At 33.0% G+C, this 26,065-nt stretch overlaps 1 protein-coding gene across 6 annotated transcripts in view; it reads right to left on the reverse strand.

Moving 5' to 3' along the window:
* Positions 1 to 6,957: 6,957 nt before the first annotated feature.
* The window catches only part of LOC110020637 (dol-P-Man:Man(7)GlcNAc(2)-PP-Dol alpha-1,6-mannosyltransferase), a 106,268-nt gene continuing 87,160 nt past the window's right edge, over positions 6,958 to 26,065 (reverse strand). For 3 of the 6 annotated variants that reach the window (XM_020718806.1, XM_020718804.1, XM_020718802.1), the window contains 2 exons: positions 8,030 to 8,126; positions 6,958 to 7,164 (listed from right to left, as the gene is read on the reverse strand). In XM_020718806.1, coding sequence (XP_020574465.1) covers positions 7,057 to 7,164; positions 8,030 to 8,126 — 205 coding nt within the window. In that variant the 3' untranslated portion in view covers positions 6,958 to 7,056. Of the gene's footprint in view, positions 7,165 to 7,387; positions 8,127 to 26,065 lie in introns of those variants that run through there. The other 3 variants (XM_020718803.1, XM_020718807.1, XM_020718805.1) reach the window with 3 other exon arrangements.

Consider the following 26,065-nt stretch of genomic DNA (forward strand, 5'->3'; position numbering starts at 1 on the left):
CTAAATGTGTATATCTAAATGTGTAAACCCACGCTTTCTCAGAATAAAATGGTGTTATTGTAAATAGAAGTGCTTGGGGGCTGGTTTTATAAATAATGAAGCCTAGTGAGCTGCTGAATTGGCTACGTTGTATTTGTATATATTTTCTGGCTAGGCCAATTGAAGAAAATGGTTGATGATGAATTTGTAGTTATATCATAAACTGTTATGGCAGTTTTATGCCTTATACATGTTATATTTCTCTTGTTTTCTTTATGGTTGAAAATTTTCTTAAGGATTGAGAATATTGTTAGATGGTTGGATTGTGAGGCATATAAATTTAGTTTATTTAGTTTCTAAAATTATAACATAATGGATATCTTTTGTGAAAGGTGCCAAAATGATCTGTTGACTATTTTGCAGGGGTCCACTTAGTCGAAAACTTTACGAAGCGCTACCAAGACTCATAACATGAATCTGTTATTAACATCCATAGAAAAATTATTAGTATGAGCCAAATCCAACACATTAGCTTTTCTAGATGGAGAGAGAGTTTTTAAAAGCCTACTATATGTTGTTTACTAGCTAAAAAATGAATCTGCTCTTATTTTTCTATATTTACACATATCTATTGTAAGCTTCGGGTTAGCATTAATCTATTTTTAGCAGAGTTTAAGGTTAGCATTAATCATTTTAACTCATCTATTTATACCATCTATGTTTCTTTATATCATTTGGACTCATGTGACCAAGCTTCAGGTTAACAATAATCTATTTTTAACAAACTTTACTATTTATTGCATTGTGTATCAATATGTACACGTGTATGTATTTGGTATGGTAATGTTGTGAAGTAAATATATGGTAATGTTTGCATGTCATGTATGAAGTAATACAAATTCCGTAGTTTTGATTTCAGTTGGTATGCAAGTGCAAATATGTCTGAATTAAATCTTTCACAGTCGGAATCATCCAACAATCAGTTGCACCAGAAGTTCAGAATAGCAAGGAAAATGTCAATCTTAGTTTACAAAGTACAGAGCTAGAAGCAGTTCCTCAAGTTGTCATTGATAATAGCAGTGAAAAAGTCTTTAATAAGAAGTTAGGAAGAGGAAGTCAGCAGTGTGGGAGTATTTTGTGGAGGCAATATTTCCGATTAAAAAGGTCCAAACTACTTTTTGGTAGTGCATTTCTTGTCGAACAAAATTTCAAAAATCTAAAATAGGAACTACTTTTCAACTTCTACGTCATGTGAGGGAATGTGGACAAATCAAAGTTAAAAATTAGGAAATCGTTAGTCTCTCTGAAAAAAGACAAAAAATGTTGAATTTTATGCCAACTGATTTTGATGCAGATGTTGAGATTCCATTTTTTCACGATCCAAAAAACTATGATCAACATAATGTCAGAGAGAATCTCAAAAATTATTATAGTGCATAAGTATCCATTTAATATTGTTGAACATACATGGTTAACATTTTATTGAAGACCTTGAACCCAAATTATGAGAAAGTTTCAAGGAACACAATAAAAACTGATTGCTGAAAATTTATGAGTTCAAAAAAGAGAAGCTCAGAAAGCAATTTAAAAATATTCACAGGTTTTCATTAACCTCCGGTGGAAGTGTGGCAGGTGCTTTATCTTTGCTATTGCTGATTATTGGATATTGGAAGATATACATGCATACACTCAATTCTTATGTATTTACACATTCAACACTTTAAACTTCAATTTTTACATAGATACCTCCTTACCGATGCATGAAAAGGGGTGTTTAACTTTTTAAAAGTTAAATGGTAAACTTTTTAAAAGTTGTTTAACTTTTTAAAAGTTAAATGGTAGTATTTTTGATGTAGAATGAAAGATTTAGGGGGTATATAAAAAGTAAAGTTTAGGTGTTCGATATGTAACTACTAAGGAATTAGGTGGTATGTATCTAAATACCCCTTTATTATTTCATCTTATCGTTACAATTTTTTCTCAGATGTATTCTTGTCCCCTTTTTTTGACTAGTTTGAATTATTCTTCGATGCAAAATTCTCTTCTTATGCGGTGGAGTCAAAATGACTCAACTGATCATGGTGAGATAATTGCCACTATTTTTTTATGAACTCACGCTGCAGAAAGTTAGGGTGCAACTGAAGGAATCACTTCCTGGAACTGGAGGTGGAACAAATCCTACTGAGAGAATGTTGATCAAGCTTTTGTTCGCATGTCCCATATTCATTCTCTTGATCTGTTATTATATTATATCATAGGTCATGCCTTCAGGTTCTTATATTATATGTTTAGTTGTCACACATTTGAAATTTGGTAGTCATGGTTTTTGTTTTTTATAAATTCAAAGATTAAGATTTTTCTTCTTCTGTGACAGGCGAATGCTGAATCATGGAACATATTTTCTGGGCATATTTGTGACTATGCTAGACGTTTCTTATATAAATGCAGAGCAGGTGGAGGGCTTCCCACTTATTCTGCTGTTGGTGTTACTTCTTCTTCTTAATCATTTCTGGTGAAGAGCAATATATATTACTGGTTCTTTGGTTACATTACAACTTTGATTTCAGTGCCCAAATTTTAATGGTCAATTACAAAGTACAATGTTTTAGTCATGCTTTGTTTTGTCTTTTCATGACAGAATTTATTTATTTTCTTATTATAAGGTTCATTGTATTGGAATTTCTTTTCATATTAATTTGTATAAAGTTTTCATGCAAGATGTACTAGTTTTATATATCCTGCCTTTTTATTTTATGATGCATTTGATACATGTGCACTGATGTGAGTAAACTTGCAACTAAGTAAGATTTAGCTCATAATCATTCTCCATATTTAAACTATAGAAACTGAGTGTTTTTTAACTCTTTCTATTGTTCCAATCCCAGGTGAGTTTCCATCTAAAATACTCACAATTTTTTTTGCTTTCTAATAAAAATACTAAAGACACAATGTGAAGCCTATGTAATAATAAAATCAATATCTTAATGTGTTTTACGAAAATAATCAATTTTGCCTTGGTTATGTTTTGTAGAATCTAAATCGACTTTTAATCTGAAAATCAAGAAAGAACAGAGTGAATGTGGCGGTAATGGTGATGCACCTTATCAGGTTATGTTTCAAAGCTACGCGCTTCAACTTTTAAGTTTCAAAGCGACGTGCTTCAAATTTAAATGCCAAGAAGTTCAGAGCTTTTAAATGCATAAATGGAAACAAAGAGCTCATAGTGGGGAACAAGAGTTTCATGCTTAATTCTTGTAATTTGTAAAAATGATGAATAAAAGCATAAAATGGTTTTTATTTTGTTAATTTTTTGTAAAACAATATTAATTTTTTTATTAGAGAAAAATTTGCCTTCAATTTGTTTGTATTCAATTTTGTCTTCTATTTATAAAATAATATTAATTTTTAAGGTTCTTATTATTTCTTAAATTGTGTTCAATTTCCTGAAATTGTCTTCAATTTAACTTTTTTGAAGTTATTTAAATTTTTTTTTAGTTAATAAAAATCTTGGACTTTTGTCTCAAATTTGCTCTTGAAAAATTTTAATTTTTATTTTATATTAAAAAATAAAATATTTTTTTATAAATTTATATTCTAACGAGCCAATTTCAAGCCGAACATAAGCAGAAAAATATTATTTGAGCTAAAAAAAAGCCGAACAAGAATAAAAAAATATTATTCGAGCCGAACACGAACACACTGTTCACGAGTCATTTCGAACACAAATCGATTTCGAACATGAGCTAATATCGAACCAGCCGAACACGAGCGGCTCGTTTACAACCCTACCCACACACACACCATAATCCATAAATTATTTTTTCAAGTATAATGAAAGCTTTAAACTACATCATGAGATAAGACAGTTTTCTATCGCATCTAAAGTAAAACCATGTGAATTTGGGTGCACGAGACTTTTTCTTTTCTTCTATTTTTTTCATGTTGAGGATGTTGCAATGAAACTAATTTATCATAATTTATTTCCCACAGAACTTAGAAAAAAAAGGGCCATTGAGAGAGTTGAATTTCTCCTTGACATATGGCTTTGCTTTCTTCACTGATTTGGTGGGCAGTTAACAAAAGAATTGGTGGGTCTAAAACGCAATGGCAGGCATTGTGACATAAGATTATGCATGCAACAAGCAATCCACATCATACTTTATTAGGGGCATTTAGATACATACCGCATAATTTTTTTATGAACTTACATATCTAACACCCATATTTACATGCATGCTACTCAAAAGTCAAGTCTTTAACATTACATAAGAAAAATACCACCGTCGCTATCTTATTAAAAGTGAAATATAACATTTCATGCATATGTTTATGACACAAAAGTGCTATTATAAGTGTTAAAAAAAAAAAAACCTTGGATGTTAAATATGTATACACATAAGAATTGTGCGGCATGCAAGTAAATTTCTCTTACTATTATCATGAGATATATATCTAATATTTGGAGTTAGTTTTTTTCTAAGTTATATTCTTTGTAGTTTTTTTTGTTGAGTGATACACTATCTGTTATTGCTAATCTTTTGAAGTTGATTTAATCCACATAATTGATTGGTTTATGTTTAATTATTTGTTATGGGTGCCCAAAATTTTTGAAATATATTTTTCATTATTTTATTTAAGGAAAAATGTTGCTCCTACAATCACTCCAACTTAATTATTTTTCAATCCAACATTCATGGTTTCACCACACAACAATTTTAACAATTTAATATTATTTTCATTTTACATTTAACTTATCCATCAATAATATCTTTATAGTTTTATAAAGTTAATATTTTTGTATTTTCATAGGTTTATACTCTTGAGATATTTTTCTATTAAATTACTCATTCTTAATTATTAAAGTTATAATATGGTTTATATTCTTATTTTTCAGTGTATTATATGTGAAATACTTAGAGATATCATTCACAATCATCTCTACTTTATCTAAAATCAATATTAGTTCATAATTTTTGTAATTACTCCTATAAAGACTATTTATCATATAAATGTCAAATTTATTAAATAGTTTTAATCTGTTCTTGCTATGTTGACTAAGCTAGTATGTATATTATTTTTTCCTAGTGTCTCCCCTGTGCCATTCACAATTAGCTAACATCTTTGCATCAACTAAAATGATCTACAAGTGCAAACTAAAAAAAAAACATAATAATAATAAATAAAACATATTTTCATAATAAATTGACTACAAAGTTTATTTTTTTAAACACCTTATTAAAATATTATTTTTAAATGAACACCAACCTATTAAGATAATAAGCTTTATGACCTAATAAATGAATATAAGTTAACAGATATTAACTAATATTAATAGATCTCTTTCTCTTGAAATTCATTTGACTTGGCTCAATAACCAAGTCTACAAACCAATATACTTAGGGTTCGTTTGGGGCAGCTTATGCGTTTCAAGATAAGCTGCTCTTATCCTGAAACGCGGCCCACGGTCTGGCCGCGGGGTCGACCCGCAGTCTGTAATTAGTGTAAAAACTCAAACGCAGTTTCGGATAAGCTGGTGAAATGCGTGAACCAAACGCTACGGCAACGTTTTGAAAACGCCGTCCGCACTTATAAGATGCCCCAAACGGGCCCTTAAATAAACAACTTATATTGTTTCATCCTAAAGGCCATTTTCCATTGATTCCAACCAATTGAGAAAAATGAGTTTCAGTGCAAAGCATTTATATATTTAAAACAGATTTCAGGGAAAAATTAGTCCACTTGAAACCTATGAAGAGATTATCACTTTTCTTTATATTTAGCAAGGAAACTCGTACAATACTTGCTTATCAGACAATGGAACTAGTTTTTAACCCATTTTGTTTGCCCTTTTCAAAGGCAAACAAAATGTACCTTGAAAAAAAGGATCAAATGATTAGGGAAAAAACAGGAGTTTGAAAGGGATTCAAAATTGAAAAACTAGACAAGCATCAATAGGAATGCCAATTGGCTTCCAAAGCGATTAGAAGTATATTATGTTTATATTACATTTCATTTGCATACATTCTAATTTTTTTAATGTTTAATTCAAGGAGAAGGTAGGCATTAGACACAACTCGTCTCATATTATTCTCACATATGAAAAACCAATGATATCGAGTGAAAAAGAAACCGCACTCACACAATCTCATGAACTCATTTGTGCTATCGAGCTTTTCATTGCATCAATCCCATGTTCTCCATCATTGCCTTCATAGGATCTCATGACATCCCATCCTAAGTTTGTAGCCACTATATCATTACCTCTTCTTTTTTCTTTTTTTTTTTTTTAGCCCATGAAGAGTTATATTTTAAATACATTCAAACAAATAAAATTAATCAACACACCAAATTTATGTTGCTTCCAAACCAGCACTTAAGCAAGGAAATATTATCATCAGTTTATATTGAATTCTAAAACCAGCACTTAAACAGTCAGAATTCAATCGATTTGAGCAAAATTTGAATTAGTCCACGAATTACAAACCCCTCTAAATTTTACTTTACATACACTATCAATCAAACATCTAAAATTGTGAAATCTTTGCATTTGATTCATTGCACTTGTAATACTTGCAACAACACAAGGCCTTAGGCTTTTGAGCTAGGATGCCCTCATACACCTACACAAGCTTGCATTTGTTTTCTTTGATCTATTTTTTTGATAAAATGATGATCAAGATGAAATAATTGAATAACTTTATTCCTATTTTTTAAATTTACTTCTAGAAAGCCTCTTTCAATACTCAGATTAATGATAAAATATAATAAAGGGACATTTAACTGTTTGTATTTTTAATACACTGTATATTAATTATAAGAATTTTACAACTTTGAAGATTTGAATTGAAGAAAAGTAAATACAAAATATTCCTATGTATTAAAATTTCTATGGAAGTCATTTTTAACATTATTAAAATTCAACTGCTCCAGGCAAATTTTTCATATATATATTCACAAATACTTAATTAAATACCAACAAAATGTTACAAAAACATGACTAAAAGAAAGTTGGACATAAAAGAAATATAATAAATCTTATGCATAGGAAATAAAATAGCTAAAATCTTCAACAATATTTCAGCAATTCATCTGCATCCATCTGTGTTCTTTTGTAAGAAATAAGATTTCATGGAAAATGTCTTTGTATCTCATATTTCCATGAACAAAGACCTTAGGCTCTTTGAGCTGCATCCAATTCAGTAAAATCAAGGATTATTCCTTTCACACAACAAATGAGGGATTATGCCTTTCATTGAGAAACATGATTCGTAGGAAAATAACACTTTAGTCGCATCTAAAAGAAATACTTCCGAAAAAAAAAAAAAAACACAACCACAACACCTTACTTATGCATTACTTATGCATGAAAAGATGTATTTTGCTTTTTAAAAGTTGAAATAGTGTATTTTTTTCTTAATTTGATATGCAAAATCTGGGCGGTATAAATGTAACAAAGAAAGTTTAGACATCAGGTACTTCAATACATAAGAATTGGGTGGTATGAATATCAATGCCCCTAAGTTTAAATGCTCTGAAATAAAGATAAAAACTTCGAGGGAATGCTAAGATTCAATCTTATGTAGTTGTTAATTCATTAAAGGCCGCATTATTTTTTTTAAAATCCAGTTAAATAACATCAATTAAGTTTAATCTAGAAAAAGACCAGAAATATAAGTTATGAACAGTTATTTAGGATGCGTCAAGATAGCTTTAAAATAAAGAAGGATTTACCTACAAATCACGCTTGTTTTCATGTATTTACATATCAAACATCTAAATCCTTGAATTTACTTGTATACCGCATTGCTATCAAAATCACATTAAAAAATAGAGATATTACATAAAAAACACTTGGAACATTGCTATTTACAGAACTGGCACCCGGGTGATTTATTGAACTAAAAAAATATTAATGAAAATGTGTGTTTTAGTTTTATTAAGTCAATATTAGTGATGTTTTTTATGTCATTTAAAATATTGAGTGTCATAATAAATATGACGATTCAGATGTTAGATATGCAAATCCCCCAAAAATGAAATAATAACTTACCAATGAAAATGGAGGAAACCCTTTTTGGAGATGGGCTCTTGAAAATCCATTTACTGCAAATAAGCATTTGTAGCCATCCACAAAAGGAAGCTCACTGCTTTAAAAAACAGTACAAGGAATATAGATCAGTCAAAACACATGAGGTAAAAGACAAGCTAGAAAATGAAGAAGGCATTCTACCGAATTCATTAATCAGTAAAAAAACAGCTATTAATAATATAGTAATTAATCAGTTGAACAACAAATCATATTCCGCATACCTAAAAGAAACAGAATCAAGCACCACATCACATTGATGAGCATCATCAACATCATTTGCCTCATCAGAAGTATTTGTAGTCAACTTTATAATTTGTAATTTCTCATTCGCTCAAACTAGCAGTTGTCTAAGATATTGAACATATTCCCTAAAGATAATTTTAAACAACTTTTATGATATGTTAGGTCACCTCTCCTTCCTAATACATGGAAATTTTTTACTGGCCTCATAACTATTAATACTAATTGTTGTACATCATGCATATCTTTGATAATTTCAACATCACTTTGGTACACACCTTTTTTCTTTAACGCACACTAAATCAAATCTTGTGTTACTCAATCATTTGGCTTCTCACGATTAAAAATCATGTAACCGCCCTTCTAATTTTCTCAAGATTTTTTCATTAACTATCTTAAGAGTGTGAAAAAGAAAAGCGCATCAGGAAACCTTTAAAAGATGACTTGTATTCTAGTTACATGTTATAACATAACTGTTGACCTCATTTCTAGTGAGGTGTAGTTTTTCTCTTAGGGTTTATGATCTAGTCTTAGGGTTCTCCCTTTGACTATCTTAGAGCCTTAGAAATGGGATGCGCCTCATTTTAGAAATTCAACATGCTTCTTTACTCTTTTGGAGTTTCACATGTGTGGTATCGGTCTCTAGCACTTGGAGGTTGAAACCAACATGAGGAAACCAAAAATGAGTCTCTATAGAATCATTAAGCCCTAGGATTGCCTCATGCATAATATGCACCTTCACGCGCACAAACTTCGAAATTCAGAGAGTCAACACGTTTGATCACTACAATTCGCATCGCCTGCTCCGTTATTTATCGAAAGCTTAAATAATTTTTTTTGAAACGATCGATCGTGAACCGAAATTTCGACGAAAATTGAATTCGACGTTTTTTGACCTGATCGTCGACAAATTTGTCCGGACGACCCGAAATGACATTCATTTTGCTAGGGCGCCGCGCACGAATAAACTGTGTTAAATTTGCATTTTTTTTAATAAATAAAAAAAAGATAAAATCCTTATTTCAAAATTCCTAAACCCTAATCCCTAAACTCACACACCTGTCCGCTCTTTTTTTCCTTCCCGTTCGCGAACAATCTCGTGCCCTACTTTTTCTCGGGTTCAGCCAAATCGCTGCCCTAGCCGAGCTTCATTTCTCACGACCGAGCTCCATTCTTCTCGTGAAGCTTCCTCGAGGTCCCCTCACCACAGCTTTCGACTTTTCCTCCACTTCCCCGTGCCCTGCAAAAAGCTTCCACCTATTCTGCCGCGCCCCAGCTTTCCCCTCGCCAAGCTCCATGCGATGCTTGTTGTTTCTCACCCGTATCTTTTGGTTCGGCTCAACCCTCCGGTAAGCCATGGTATTTCGTCTCCTCCCTTCCTCTGCTATAAAAATCCTCATTTGGGGAGTCTTTCAGGTTGGCCGAAATTTCTAGCGAGGGGGAGGTGCTGCCATTTTTTTTTTTTGGTTTATCCTGTGTGTGTGCTTGAAATATTTTTGAAGTTCTGTTTTCTCTTGGGTAAAGCCTGAGAGAGGAAAAGAGGTTGTTGAAATTTTGGAGAGGACGCAGATTCTGTTGTTGAATCACTGTTGGTTGTGTTTTGTTGCCTCGGAGCTTTTGTGTTCGTTCTTTTCTAGTTCTTTCAGCAGGTAAGTCCTCTCCCTTCTCCTCTTCCGTTTTCAGTGTTATTTTTCTTTGATTTGTTGTGCATATATATATATATATAAAAAGGAAGAGGAGGGATGGCTTATGCTGTTATTTCCTTAGTTTTGTTTATGGTGGTCATTTTTTAATATAATTATGCCTTATGGCTGCACCCATCTCCAACCCGTGTTCTACTCCTTTTCTTTACACATGGAATCTCGAAATACATATGGACTTGGGGTTTTCCTTGGTCGGACAATCTATTTGCCTATCAATTAATCTTGATGAAATTGTTTGAACTATGATTGTACGGGGCATGTTGGATCCTATTTACATTTAACATATATATTTCTTTCAATATCCTCATATTCATACAAGAAAAGTAGTATATTAGCAGATGTGAGCAGACTTTTGGTAGGCCTCTACATACTTTTGCTCAGTTTCAGATTTACAATGGACATACCTATTTATTTGTTTGAGATAAATGCATATATGTGCAGATTTTCTTCATCCTTATGTGCTTACATACATTGTATTTGATTATCTAGCTGTTTAAGTGGTTCATATGTCACTCTTCATGTCCAGAATAGTTAGCATATGTTGCATGATACTTTGGAGCTCTATAATTTGCTGAGGTTGGGTCGTGTTGCATGGGTTGGTAGCCTTGTAGTTTGCTAATTGGACCCTTGTTATATGGTATACATGAGTAAGATGGTAGATATGCATGAAATGGGGCTTGGATGTTGGATACATGAACAATAATTAAGGATTTACACATGTGTTGCTCAAATCATACATATATGCATGTGTTTACTACATATTTAATATTCACATTCTGACCATTGTGTAGAGACCATTTAATTTCTATGTATTATACATTCAACAGCCAAGTCTCACTCATGGTAGTGTTCGCATTCAATTTCGATGTGGATTTGAGCCGATTTGCATACATATCACCCAATGCTTATTAGTTTACACTTATAACACCAAAGCTTGAAGTTTGCATACATATCACTCGAATTCTTATGCATTTACATAACTAGCAAGACAAAATGTAGGAATGCAATTTGCCTTACTGCTTATGAATATCTTTGGCTATCTCTTATATGTTTATATTTGTGAAATCTGAAAACTGTGTGAGTCGTTCCTTTTATATACATATAAGCTTGGGATTCACGTGGGTTGCTTTGAGCTGCATAACCTTGTTGTTTTGAAGAAGTTTAAAGCTCATTTTGGTTCGATTGTTATTACAAATGTTATTTTCGGGCCCTATCGGCTTGCGGTTTGGTGAGGGTAAAAATGTTGTTCTTTTCAATCCTATAATTGCAATGTTTTGGGACTGTCTGACAATTTATTTGGCTACGGTTTTGGAGCACCATTTTTAGACTGTTTTAACGCTATTTTAAGGGATGGTTAAGTCAAAAAATGAGAATTTCTGATTAATTATTTGGAAAACACTTAAAAAATATTTGAGGATTAGTTGGAAAACACTTCATTGAAAGCAAAACACCCTAAATCACTGCAAGCTCTAAATCACTGCAAGCTCAAGCCCTAAATCACTGCAAGCTCAAGCTAGAGGCATGGACTTCCAAGACTTTAGGAGCACACCCAAGGTAAGAGTTCATCTACCTAATTTTCAAATGAATGACGAAACTAGGCACTTGATCTTAATTCACAAGACAATTAAAACACTAAACATAAGGTATATGAAGATGTGGTTTATAACTTCTTTTTAATTAAATCAAGTTGTGAAATTCCCGTCATGACTTAATATACAGTGAAACTCAATGCTTCAAGATTTGAGCTTGAGTCTTATAGTCAAATCCTCCTAGCAATTGGAGACATTCCTAATGTCACGTCTAAGTCACATACTTCTGGTCCTTTATACGTGACATCGTGTTTTGTTTTACTCGTTCGTATTTTTTTATTATGATTTTATTATACCGAATTTTCTAGCAATTTGTTTAAGTTTCCTGCAATTCGTTGTTCTTTTTATTGCATTATTTACTTTAATGTACCTGCTAAAATCCTTGGGTAGAGAACAGTAGAACATATGTTAGGAGGTACACCGGGACCTTGAGACCCAACAATAATTATACTTGCAAATACAAAACATAAACTAAATTTGGAGTCGTTACAGTTTGAAGGTTGGAGCAAGTCTTTGTGGGCAGCACGACGGAGAAACAACAAATGGAGGATGACGATCTACAACAGCATACCTTTCCTTAAAATTAAACAACAAGCCATAGAATTTCGAGGTAGTCTGTCTAGCGCAACATAAATCCTCACTTTATCTTTTAGGCCTTCGCATAGCCAAGTTGTGCAATGTAAGCCCGAACTCGATTTAGATTCCGAGATTGTCGTCCGATACGATGTAAACCCTCATATCTTCCAAGCCATTTGTATGACTGTATCATGCAAATAGAAGTCCTAAATAATAAAATTGACAGAATTAAACATCAAATAACATATTCTCAAAATTGAAGCCGAACAATAGGATAGTTTGGGAAGTTACTGAGGTTTTTCCTCAAAATCTGTGACATCCCCTACTTTTCTTTTGTTTGACTCCAGAACTAAATGTTTCTTTTTTATCCTTTCTCACTTTACTTTTATATGTCCAACCTTGAAAACCCTAACTTTTGGATTCATGAAGATAGATATCTCTAATCATCATGGAGAGTTCTCTTCAGTGACTTTAGTAATTTGAGAGCTAATTAATTATAGGTGTTTGCCTATATAGGGAGCTTTAAAACCGAGATAATATAAACTATTTAATTTTTAATATTAGGTAGGGGAACTTGTCGATCAACATAAATGTTTAAAAACTAAAACGGATGTCCTAAATTCTTTAGTTTATATAATTGAGTCTCACTAGCAAGTAGTGTATATATCACTCGAGGTAGATATATTGCTTGTGTTATTGTGCTCGATCATTTAAACTATCGCAGATATGAGATCGGTGTGGTCTTGTATATTCAAAAATCAAAATATTACTTTTTATAAATTATATATATGAGTTACATTAAACATCTTTTAAAATCGGGCGTCGAAATATCCATTCTGGCGGCCGACAATTTCTAATTTTTTTAAAACGACCGACAATAACTTTATAGTGTTTTATAGTATCAGCAGAAACATGTAAATAAATATACCCTCCATCCAATAATTTTAAAAGTGAGCTTCACAAGAAAGTGAGCTTCACAAGCAATGTGAAGCGCACTATGACCATTTCGCTTTGCTATCATATGCAATTTGCGAGCAAAGCACGCTTCGAAGAGCTGAAGGAGAAATTAATTATGTGAATGAAAGAGATGATAATACATATAGAATTATTTTAAACTTGTTTTATGAATCTTGAAACTTTATTAGTTTATTTATGCTTTAAATTTTAGATTTTATTTGAGTTAAAAGATTGTTTTGCAATTTTTAGATTTTTAATTTTTTGCAGCAAATTGTTAAAAATTGCTCAAATTTTAAATTTGTATAATCACTTTCGAATGTTTGCCTTCAAATTAGAAATTGTGCCACATTCTATTATATTTTAAATCAAAAGTCATATAATAAATACTTTATATTTTATAATTGCTCGTGAATGTATTTACACATTAATATTTTATATAACTTGTTGGAAGTTATATTAGAAAATAATTTTTTCTTGTGAGAAATTATGAGGAATAAATTATTTCCTGATATTTGGAGTTATTTTCTTTTCTATTTTAGCTCTATTTCCTTGGATTAAGAGTTATTTTATTTCCTATTATAGGTTTTCCTATTGTATGTTATTTCTTTTATCTCCAAATATTTAATATAAATCGATTGATTGGAGATATTAGGTGATATATCTTTCATTTCATGTTTTTTTTTTATCTCCATTAGTTTTAAAAGCGAACTTCACACGCAAAGCGAATTGAAAAACGTGATGACCAATTCACTTTGCTATCGCACGCTATTTGCGAGCAAAACGCTCTTCGAAGAGCTGAAGGAGAAATGAATTATGTGAATGAAAGAGATGGTACCTATAGAATTACTTTTAACTTGTTTTATCAAACTAGAGACTTTTATTAGTTTGTTTAGGCTTTAAATTTTAGATTTCATTTTGTGTTATAAGATTTGTTTTGCAATTTTTAGATTTTTAATTATTGCAGCAAACTGTTAAAATTTGTTCAAAATTTCAATTTATAGATTCGCTCTCAAATGTTTGCCTTAAAATTAGATATTATATCAAATTCTTGTCTATTTTATATCAATTTTTAAGTCATATAATAAATACATTATAATTTATAATTGTTCATGAATGCATTTATATAATAATATTTTATATAACCGGTTAGAAGTTATATTAGAAAATAATTTATTTCTGTGATAAGTCATGAGGAATAAATTATTTCCTTAGATTTGAAGTTATTTTCTTTCCTATTTTATATTTATTTCCGACGATTAAGAGTTATTTTCTTTCTTATTTTAGGCTTTCCTATTTTATGTTGTTTCCATTAAATCCAAATATTTAATATAAATCGATTAATTCAAGATATTAGGTGACATATCTTTCCTTTTATGATATTTTCTTTTTATTGTCTTTCCAATTCTCGGATTCATGTAAGGTTATTTATACCCCTTTCATATTAATAAAATTATCTTGAATTCCGCTTTATTTCACATTATTCTGAATTTTAGCGTAGTATTAGAGCTTTGAAAAAACCTTAGAGTCTTTTACTGTCGAATAACTTCATATTCCCTGCAGTCGGCAATCTTTGTTGTGTTGCAAGCTCTTCTTCCACCTCCTTGCTACCAATCTCTCTAAAAGAGATAATCATGCAGCAATCCGTTCAATTTAGAAAGCAGTCGGGACTCAATTTTTGCATCGCCTATTGATCATGAGAGCAGGCAGTGTCAAAGGACCTGATAAGGATGGATTCCTGAGGCGGTTTGTTACGCTTATGGCAGGATTTTTTTCCGTACCTGAGATTTCTTCTTCTCAGGAAAATACTCTGAGGTACCTATTATTGCTGAAATCATATCAAGTTTGTCAGATCCTATTTTTTAGAAATGCTATGAGTTCCTTTTGATGGTTGCTTCTGAGAATGCAAGAACCTAAATTATAGAGTTTGGTTCAATTCAGCCTTTGGCTCGACGCATCTCCTTCTTACATGATGATTCTCGGTCACTGGAACATTCCACTTGGTCTCAACTCATTGCCTATTTCGATTTTGTCTAATTTAGAAGAAGCTGCGCTCTTGAAGTTGTGTTTGGTGCCGTCATGGAGACGTCGGCTTCTAATGTTCCTTCCCTTCTCATGTTGCAATTGGAGAGAAAGTGGTACTTGCTTGTTTTAGGGCGCCAACTGATATGAATCTGATGCATGAGTTTGGTCGATTAAGCAAGAGCTTGGTGAAACATAAAAGAGGAATGGGGTTTCCCCTCATGTTTATGATGATCTCCATCAACCTTGTTGATGTTGCTTATGCAGTGGATTGGAGGAAGCTTTATATCCAAAGGTGATGGTTCATCTTCAAAGCATGAATTACTCTGACTTTCTAGTTTCCAACAGTCCGGCTTCCGTGATTTCCTGTAGTTGTCCAGATTTCCTGTAGTCCAACTTCCCTGATTTTCTAAAAATCCTTACAGCTAGAGGTGCAACTGTCTTATCGCTTGTCCTTCCTGCAACAATCCAACTTCCCTGATTTCCTACAGTTCTCAAGGATTCCAGCAATCCAGCTTCATGGTTTGCAACAGACTGGCTTCCCAGATTTCCTGCAGCCTTACAACAACAGTACTCTCTTATCACCGCTCTGCATCCATGCTCGGCTTCTTGAGGGAGATCCCCTCAAGATTGACCAATTTTCTCTCATTGTAAATCTCTTCCTGTAACTAAGAACCCTGGCGATGAGGTTTCTTTTGGTTCTACCTACAAATAGGGGCAGCTTGAGGTAGTTGTCATTTTCACTAGCGTCCATATATTCTTTGGCAAGGCTGCCCACCTTGTTGACAACACCAACCAAGTTGGCCACTTCCAGCAGGTTCTCACAACCATTCGACATTATGCATCTGCACCATCTCCATTGGCATACTTGTAGAGATTATAGTCATGTATACTATTCAACATTGCAATTACAAGGATGGAATTGATAGCTCACCTATGCTCCTGATTGGAGGCATCGCAATCGCCATGCCCATTGTCTTGTCAGTCACTGTGACTATTGGATCTCATCGGTTATCACAGCAAGTTACAGTTACGAAATAGATGACTGTCATGGTTGGGATGCTTGCATAAACTAAAAAGGCAAAGGTTGGCATCACCGAGTTCCACTTCCTTTTAATCCTGTTGACAAGAGGACTATTTTAACTTATATTGAAGTTATATTAAGGAAATAATTTATTTCTACGAGAAGTTGAAGAATAAATTATTTCCTTAGATTTGGAATTATTTCCTTTCCTATTTTATATTTTTTTTCTTGGATTAGGAGTACTTTTTTTTCCTATCTTATGATGTCTCCTTTATCTCCAAATACTGAATTTAAATTGATTAATTGGAGATATTAGGTAATATATTTTTCCTTTTATGTTATTCCTTTTTTATTGTCTTTCCTATTTTAGGAATATCCCTTACAACTCTCTGTCTTGATAGATATTTTATCTAGACCTACAGTTTTACCATTAAAAATTTTTAGAGCTAACTCCACTTCATTTTTTAAAAATTAATTCATAACAAACCACATTATTTTGTTCATTAAGCACACAGCCAAAATACTTTTTTCTTTAAAAATTCCATTTAATAATTTCTCAAATAGGTATGCCAACAAATACTTGGCATCTTCATTCTTAACTAAAATCATAATATTTTGACTTGTAATGCATCTAAATTTATCCAAGTCTCAAAATCTCTTATGGTTGTCCATAGCGCTATCCGATGTATCTACTTTCCACTTATCTTAAAATCAAGCCTATTTTATTACTCATCAAAAGCTTAGTGTTTACTACAAATTTTACAAAAGTTCAAGCCTTCTATAATCATTATAAACCTCCATAGAATCTTATTTTCTTTCACTTTTTAAAATCATATTTAGTTTCTATTGTCACAGCCCGAAATTTTCACCCATCAAAGTATTGTCTGTTTTGGCCAAGTGGTATCATAGTTATGCCCCATTGGTGCAACTTCTCAGAGGTTCACTCATCCTAGAAGTGCTCAATGATGAGCAAACTTTAACTTTATAGTTTCTAATGAAATTCCACAGTTGCACAACACCTTAATGTCTAAGAGTCAACCTCATTCTACTTAAGGGGTTTCACATCTATGTACCTTCCTCACTACACACCAAGTATCTTTTAAAATATGATTAATTTCTCAAATCTCCTTAACACTTCTATGAAAATCTTCTAAATGAAACCAACTATTTTATCCCACAAAACAGTTGACTCAATTAAATATTCCAATGTGTCTATCTAAAAATATTAAGAATCTTTTGTTAGAAAAAGAGTATGCTTACTTTAATGGAAGCTCCAACTTAGGAGCAACATGGATTTTTAACTTGATTGCACTTCATATTGTGACTACAACTCATCTCGCTTCTGGGCCTACACCTAATGTCGATGCTATGAATTGATACCACTTGCTTTCACTTCTTCACACTTGCATGTATTGGGCATTGTCTCACACAAACATTAAGCCCTACAACTACACGAACTCAGATGGCTTATGTCAAGTCATCTAAGGTTGCGGCTCGGCTATCATTTTCACTTACCAACCTTTGCTCTCTTGTCCAAACAACACTCTTTTTTCTTTTTTTGGACCTGCCTCTCTCATTTCCTCTACTCTTTTGGTTGCTCTTTTTAGCATTCCCGCTCTTTAAGTCCACCCTCTCCTTCCTAGGGGTTTTGTAATTCCCTCCAAGCACCGATGTCGCCGCTAAATCTCCATTATTTTTTTTTATTCAAGGCTCATATACTCTTTTGCAAAAGCAAGCTTCTACTCCTCAACGCAAACATGCACCCATTTTCGCTAATGCTAAAATCTTTGAACTTGCTTGATAATTTCTTTCTCTATTATTGGTAAATTCTTCACGAGTCATCCCAATATGGATGTTCTTCACAAATTTGTCAGATTTCTAATTAGTTGGTGAATGTTTAGTTAGTTTCACCAAACGTTGTCAGAATGGACTTACTTTATGATAAGAGTACACTAAGCACTTGTCATACTTACAATGTCGATGGCCCTTCGATGAAAATGTAATCACCACATTTTTACGCTTGAACAGCCTACCACCAATGTATGCGTGTTTTTCATAGGGTATATTTACATTTACTTTAATCAGTTTGCAAGTTGATGCTATTACTGCTCACCTTTTTAGGCCATAAATGGCCAAGATCCTAATAAAAAAAGACATTACCTCTCCGTTTCAACAAGCGTGGGTTAGATGACCATCTTTTAGTTATTGGCAGAATATTTGATTTAAAGGCATCCACATTATTGTTTATCCTGCAAGATATTTGTCCAAAATTATGCTAATAGTTTTAAGGCGCATCCAAATGTAAGGAAATCAAAAGTTCAAGGTGAAGAAGTACACTCTTATGGTTAAACAACCATTCTCACACATCAGTTGCTGCTCCACATTCATTAGCCGAGGTTTACACATAAGAATCAGGGACCATCTTTTTTTTCTTTAGAAGCTAGAATTACTGCGCCTACCCCTTCTAGTTCTTCATCTCCCTCCCATTGGTGTGTCATAAATGATAGTGATTCATAACAACCACTCGATTCTAATTGGAACTTTCTAATTGATGGTATCATAATTTACTCATCAGATAGGGATTGTCACTTTTGTTTTTACCAGACTTCAAACTAGTCGGTTCAGCTTAGTGAGTTTTAGATTCTGATAGTTGCTTGTGTCCCATGCTATCATTAGTCATGTATTTTTTTTTTTCTGAAAATTCTTGTTAATTTTCTATGTTGTACTTATAACTTCATCTTGTCTTATAAAAAAAATAAAATAAAAATGAAAATAAAAAACTCAAGAGAAAGCAAGTTAATCTACAAAAGTAACTTCAAATGTAATCAATCCCCACAAAATAGATTAAAACTAGGCTTAACTAAGCCTACATTCACAAAAGAGGAAAGAGAATCCAATCCACAAATAAAGTTGCCACAATCATGATGTGCACAAAAAGAATACTCATCAGCCCTTTAACATAATCCAAATACACTTATGCTCAACAAACAAAAATAAATAAACAAACAAATAAATAAATAAAAACAACACTAGAAAAAGAGAGGAGCCCCAAGTCCTAATGAGACAAGTATAAAAACAATTGACCACATAACAAAGAATGAGAATTAAAAACATGAAATAAAATTTTTCTCGCAACCAATCCTATATGATTTTTCATACCTGTTTCTCTCATAACCCATCCTATGAAAACTTGTCTATTCATGTTACCTCCAATAAAAATCTTTTTTAACTTCGAAATACACCATAGCAGTTCATCAATTTCTTCCAAAAATTGACTTCTCAAATTATATTATAATTTAACTTGAGAAACTTAAGCACTAAAAATAATTATTTATAAAGTTCTAGTAAATAATATCTTAAAAGCAATCACTATTCACTAACATAGATTCAATAAAAATTTATCTTTTAACTATTGATCCAATTTAACATCAAGCCCATTCTTATTGTTCAAACTTTTTAATCTACAATAATTTATAACCTTCCGCAATGTCATTGAATTTTTTCTTTTATGGCTATATTTTCTTTTCTATTGCTCATTTTTTAATAAATTAATTACACCTGAAAAGTTAGTATAATAAAACTGTGAGATAACCAAAGTCAGTAAATATTCACCCTCATAAATTACAATAATACAAGAGAAAAGAAAGCAATATGTATACCAGTTAAGCTTTTAATAAATCAAAATAAACATTTGATATTTTGAATATATTCAATAAATCTCACTATATCAATATCATATTTATATTGTTCTATATATATAAAACTATTACAGGAAGCATCTAAAAACCTTTTTTATTTATGTGCATGGGTACTTTTAGCATTCCTCTGCTAGTATCATAAAGAGATAAATTCATCATAGTCAAGCATGCACACGCAAGTAATCAAAATAGTAAATCTTATTTTCTTTTCAAACAATTCAATAATTTGAATTATTCATTTAAATAACATGAAAATATTAGTGACATACACTCGATTTAATCAAATTAAATTGAAGAGCCACTAAAATCTATCTAAGCAAGTCATAGAACAAATCAAACTAAGGAGAAATCAATGTTACTATAATTTAAAAATATAGGTACTCGCCCAACTCTTTTGATAATCCTAGTAACCACTTAATGATTGATGTCCTCTATTTAATGTCTAAAAATGCAAAACAAAATATTTTATCACTTCATTATTTCTCTTACCCAAAAGTCTGTGTTATTTTTGGTATTAATATATCTTCTAAATAAAAAGACATATAATAGAATTTACCGCAATTCATTTTATTTGTTTGCTAATTCTATGATCACCTCTCTTGATTATATCATAAAATTATGATTTAATTATAGGTATTATTAAAATTTTAATAGTTAGACATATATATTAAATTGATAAGTAATAGGCTAAAACTTTAATTGGCCTTAAGAATTCTGATTTCAATGTTCTTACCTTCTAATTTTATTTAAATTGAAAAGATACATAAAGTTTGTATGTGAGGACCCAATAATGGGCCCTACCCATACGATACACAGACACTAACATCCTAAAAAAGATAAGACATAGATAAAACTCTAAAATTCATAACTCGCAGAAAACCAGTTGCAAGGGACTAGTCAGCTTGGTCCTGTCTCTGCTTGTAGGAACGGAGCCAGCTAACAAATGGTTAAGTGTCGTGTCATTACCCAAAGTTACTAAAGTATCATCCATTAAGTTCCCAAGCTTGGGTGTGTCTCTATTTTTCTTTTTCTTCATAGATGTGTATACCTGTTATTCCTCATCCGAAGACTGGCTCATCTGATCAGTGTGATCAACAGATTGTCGGGCATGTAAAAGAGGATGAGCCCCTAGCTTCTGATTAACAGTAACAACATTCTCATTCTGAAGAGATGGTAAATCTGTCTCCTCAGCACCTGATGCTTCCTGAGGTTGTGGAGCTGCGATACTATCCTGATTATTGGTCCAAAGAATATCCTTTGGAGGTAAGGATCTTGCAGTATTGTTTTCAACAGTGATAGAGACTGTAGGATGCCCTGCCAATACATCAGTTGAAAGAACAGAAACAGTATTGTCTCCGGTAGTGGGAGGGAGAGGTGGCATCATGTCAATCGGTGTTTCAAAAGTCTGTGGAATGCACTCGGGGGGCGAAAGAGGGACATATATGAAGTGGGGCAGATCCAGTAGTTTTTTTACTCTGAGGTTTTAGATTTGGATGCAAATGATAACATTGAGAAATGATAACATTGAGAAAGAGAGTGTCCAAACATCCGGCAGTGGGTGCAATAAAAAGGTATATGTTCAAGTTCTGCTTGCCGCCAAAATCCCTGATGATGTGTGTCAATCCATATCTGTCCCGGAAAAGGTAAAGTAATATCCCGTTCTATCAAAATTTTGGCGTCAGAAGGCCGAGTAGGCCGAGTCAGATTCACTGTAGGCATATCAGTTTTGAAAGGTTTACCGTATACCATCGTTAAAGCGAAGAGGAGCTCTTGATCGTAAAGGTGGACCTTCAAACCTGAGAAGCCCAACCAAACAGGAATGGTAGGAAGTTCAGTACGAGGGTTAAAATCCACCGTCCATTTTAAAACCTTCATCACATGATTGTCTATTCGAAGGAGCCTTCTTGCAAACAAATGAACGTAGTCTGCATCATTTGATAATTGAATGAGAATCTGCCGACCATCCAATTTACCAATCTTCCAACTCTCTTTCAACTTCATTTGCACAAAATCCTTTCGAATTAGCTCAAGTTTAGGGTTTCCATAAAGAAACTTACCTACTAAGAACTGTTTGCAGGGCGTAGCTCGGGTGGAGATCTCGGCCTCTGTGAGAAAGATTACGGGTTTGTCATTTTTACGGGACATTTTTTTGAGAAATCTGGTTTCAACGTCAAGAGCAAAAGTATCGTAGTAACTTTGCAGAAACATATTCGAAGGATGGGCGGGAGCAGGGTTATCACCGGCGAGGGCGGCGGCGTAGGAAAGAACCCCTGAGGCCATCACCTTGGCCGGTGCTTCACTACGTGCGCACTGTCGCTTAGCAGCGGGACGCAGTCTGCGACCGAGGACGAATGCACTCAACGCAGAAGACAAGCGGCGTGCGAAGCAGCAAAACAGCGACGTGCGACGAGGGCAAAGAAGGCAACGACGGAAACAGCGACGTGCGACGAGGAAGCGAAGCAGCGACGATGCGGTACTGGCGTAATTGTCCAGAGAAGACGACCGAGAACGAAGAAGGCTCGGTAAACAGCGAGCGAGATTGTATCTGAAGCTGACGACACAGTAGCCACGCACGAAGACGATGGAGTGAGGCCAGAGGTTAACGCTGTGTTTCGTCATCGGGCGAAACCCTAGCAGAGCTCTCCGCCATTTTCATATATATATATATATATATATATATATATATATTTATACTTACCACTTAATATATCAGTAGATACGAACGCAAGAGCTCTTCTTCTTCCGCTAGGGCTCGACCGAGCATGGTGAGCTTCACACGACAAAGAAATACAGCACTATTCTGCCTCCTTCGGCTCCTTCATGCACAAGACGAAATCAATCTCCCATTTTGACTTTCCCACATTGTTTCCCTCGCCTGATCGACAATGATCTTTCCTTCAGCTTCAATCGTAAGCTTTGTCTCCCTCAGTCTGCTCATTAGAACTTTGGTTCTTCTATTCCTGTCACAAGATGAGGGCAAGGCCTTCCTCCCTGCTCGTCTCTCATAGTTTCAGGACCCATACCATTTTCCTTGCACTTTCAGTGTCAAAGTCTCCAGCGAAAAAAATGGGGACGTCTACCCTTATATGTTTCGAAAACCTTGCTCTTCTTCCTCTCCTTGCTTTTCCTATGTTTCGAAACCCTTGCTCTGCTTCTTCTCCTGTTCAATTAAAGAATGAGCTCTCCTCCTTCGCACAATAACTTCTTATTTCTTTTTACCCACCCTCTCTCTCTCTCTCTCACCTTCTTGTTTCTTCCCTTCACTAATTTGAACAAGTAAATATTGTTCCCTTATGAACAGTTGTTTTGTCCCACGAAACCGATGCCCTTTTCAATTATTTACATCATATTTATTTTATTTTTTAACGAATCATAAAAATTATCTTTGAAATTTGCATAATTTACTCAAACCTCAAATAACTTCTCATTAAGCAGTTAAAACTTATATTAAACATATATTTCATTAAAAAGTTTAAATCTCATTCAACAAAATGAAACACATATACAATAAAACAAAGGTCTGATAAAAGATAGTTCAACTAAACTCCTCTCCTTCAACTGAAATAGAGTAACATCCCATCCGAAGCAAGGTAACATAACAACAACACTCATCTTCTCATAAAGATACATAAGATGACACTTTACTAACATATAATGTAACATAACACTCATCAGTCTATCGCAGCATCGACATCAGTAGTACGTTCATCAAGCTCTCTACTAGAAAGGGAATAAACCTGATTGAACTTGAGTGAGGGTTGAAGCTGTTGGCTCTATCCTTCTCTGCCCATCTGCAGTTTTCTATGAAGCTCCAACTGATTTATTTCTTCTAATGTTTCCCGACCAAGTGAAGGGCAATATCTAGTTATGTTACCAAGCTAGCAACACTAGTAATATGTATGTGAGCTCATCAAATATTCACCCTTATTTTTTTCACAAGTGATTACAGTACTACAAGAACTTCCACCACTGAATCTATCAAAAACTGAACTTGGGTTACTTCACATTGAATCCTTCTGATTGATCCACATGCTCTTCTTCATCAACACTCTTCCTCTTGTGTGTCTTTTTACGCTTCTGAATAAGCTGAAAATCAATCTTTAGTCATCTAGCCCACTCTACTAACACTGAGCAGTCATCGATCCCCAAAAGAACCAAAGGTTGCCTGATCGAATTCTTTAATCGCAAAAGGAATTTGTAGCACTTCTCTTCTGCAGTAGATATTAATTGTAACACATTCCTTGATAAAACGATGAATTTTGTTTCATCATGCATTATTGTCTTTTCTCCCTGCACCAACTTGATGAACTTGTCCTGCATCTATCTTCATGAGAATAGGTGAACAAATTACTCCCTAAAAAGCACCATGAACTCCTCCCAACATATCATCATATTGGGTATGTCCCTTAACTGGTATTGGCGCTGCCCTCATCACCATCTTTGGGCTTCTCCATCAAGCATAAATGTAGCTAAAGACACATTCTTTCGTCAGGGCATGTCATGCTATATGATATCTTTTCTAACCTCATAAGCCAGTTTCTCCACTTCAATCGAATCTTCAGTTCCCTTGAATAAAGGTGGACGTAAATCTTGAAATATCTTCAAATAATTATCTAAGATAACTGTCGTTATCACCTGATTCAGGACATTTGTATTAACATTAACAGCAGTCGCTTCTCCCTCATTTCCAGCCGGACTTCCCTCTTCTATAATCTCAAATGCATTCATTTGATTGAATTAAAGTAATGATTCAATTAGTGTCAATAAAAAATTTTTAATTTTATTATTACTAATTACTTTGTAATTACCCTATTGGTCTTTCATCGAGATTACATTAATTATTTCTAAACATCGCTTAGGTATCACTTTTTTCGCGAGCCAGTATGTGGCTTGGAATTAACCAAGACGGCTATAGACGATCAAACAGTGGAAATTATAAATTTATTTTTTTATGATTCATTTGTATAACTAACATTTAACAAATGAAAACACCACTAAAAATAAAATAAAGCAATAAAGTTAAGTTTTACCTCATTTTTCATTGTCCCCGTTGTCTACAAACATTTTCACTCATATTGCTCGTCTTTTAAAAAAATAATTACATATGAAAAGTTAGTTTAAAACAACTGTGAGTCAATCAAAGCCAGTGTATATTTATACTTCGAAAATATAATAATACAAGAGAAAATAAAGCAATATGCATGATAGTTAAGATTTTAACAAATCAATATAAACATATGATATTTTAAGAATATGATCATATTCAATGAATCTCACTATATCAATAATATATCTATATCGTTTTATTTTTATACAACTGTCACAGGAATATCGTCTAAAAATTATACCAGTTATAGTACTTCAATATATTTTTTTTTTCATTTACGTGCACAGATAACTTAAAGTCTCCCCACTAATATCATCAATGGCAAGCAAGCAATCAAAATAGTAAATCTTATTCTTATTTTACATTCATGTCATTCAATAACCACAATTATGCATTTAAATAACATGTAAATATCAACGACATACAATCGATATGATCAAAACGAAATTGAAAAGCCGGTAAAATATAAGTCATAGAGCGAATCAAACGTGAGAGAAATCAATACTACTATAATTTAAAAGTATAATCACTCACCCAACCCTTTTGATGATTCTTGTAGTCACTTAATCCTTATGCCCTCTACTTAATGTCTAAAAAAGCAAAACATAATATTTTATCACTTCATTGTTTCTCTTACTCACGTTATTTTAAGTATTAATATATCTTCTAAATTAAAAGACATATAAGTAGAGCATACCACAATTAATTTTATTTGTTTGCTCCTTCCTCAATCGCCTCTCTTGATTGTATAATCAAAATTCTGATTTAATTAAAAGTACTATTACTATTTTAATAGTTAGACATATATATTAAAATGATTAGTAATATGCTAAAACTTTAACTCACCTTACCTTTTCTTTGTTGTCGTCACCCTCTACTCAATCAAAATCTAAAACTTCTATGGCTTGATTCTGATTTCAAATGCATTTAACTTCAACATTTAAATAAGAAAAAGAAGAAAATAGTGGATATGTTGAATTTCAAGTATTTCATTTCACCAGTAAGATACGAAGACTTACTTCAAATTTAGAATTACACAAAAGAGATTTTTTATCACAAAGGGATCAACGATAGATATATATAT

Source organism: Phalaenopsis equestris, unplaced genomic scaffold (assembly GCF_001263595.1).
Source record: "Phalaenopsis equestris unplaced genomic scaffold, ASM126359v1 Scaffold000105, whole genome shotgun sequence".
NCBI lineage: Eukaryota > Viridiplantae > Streptophyta > Magnoliopsida > Asparagales > Orchidaceae > Phalaenopsis > Phalaenopsis equestris.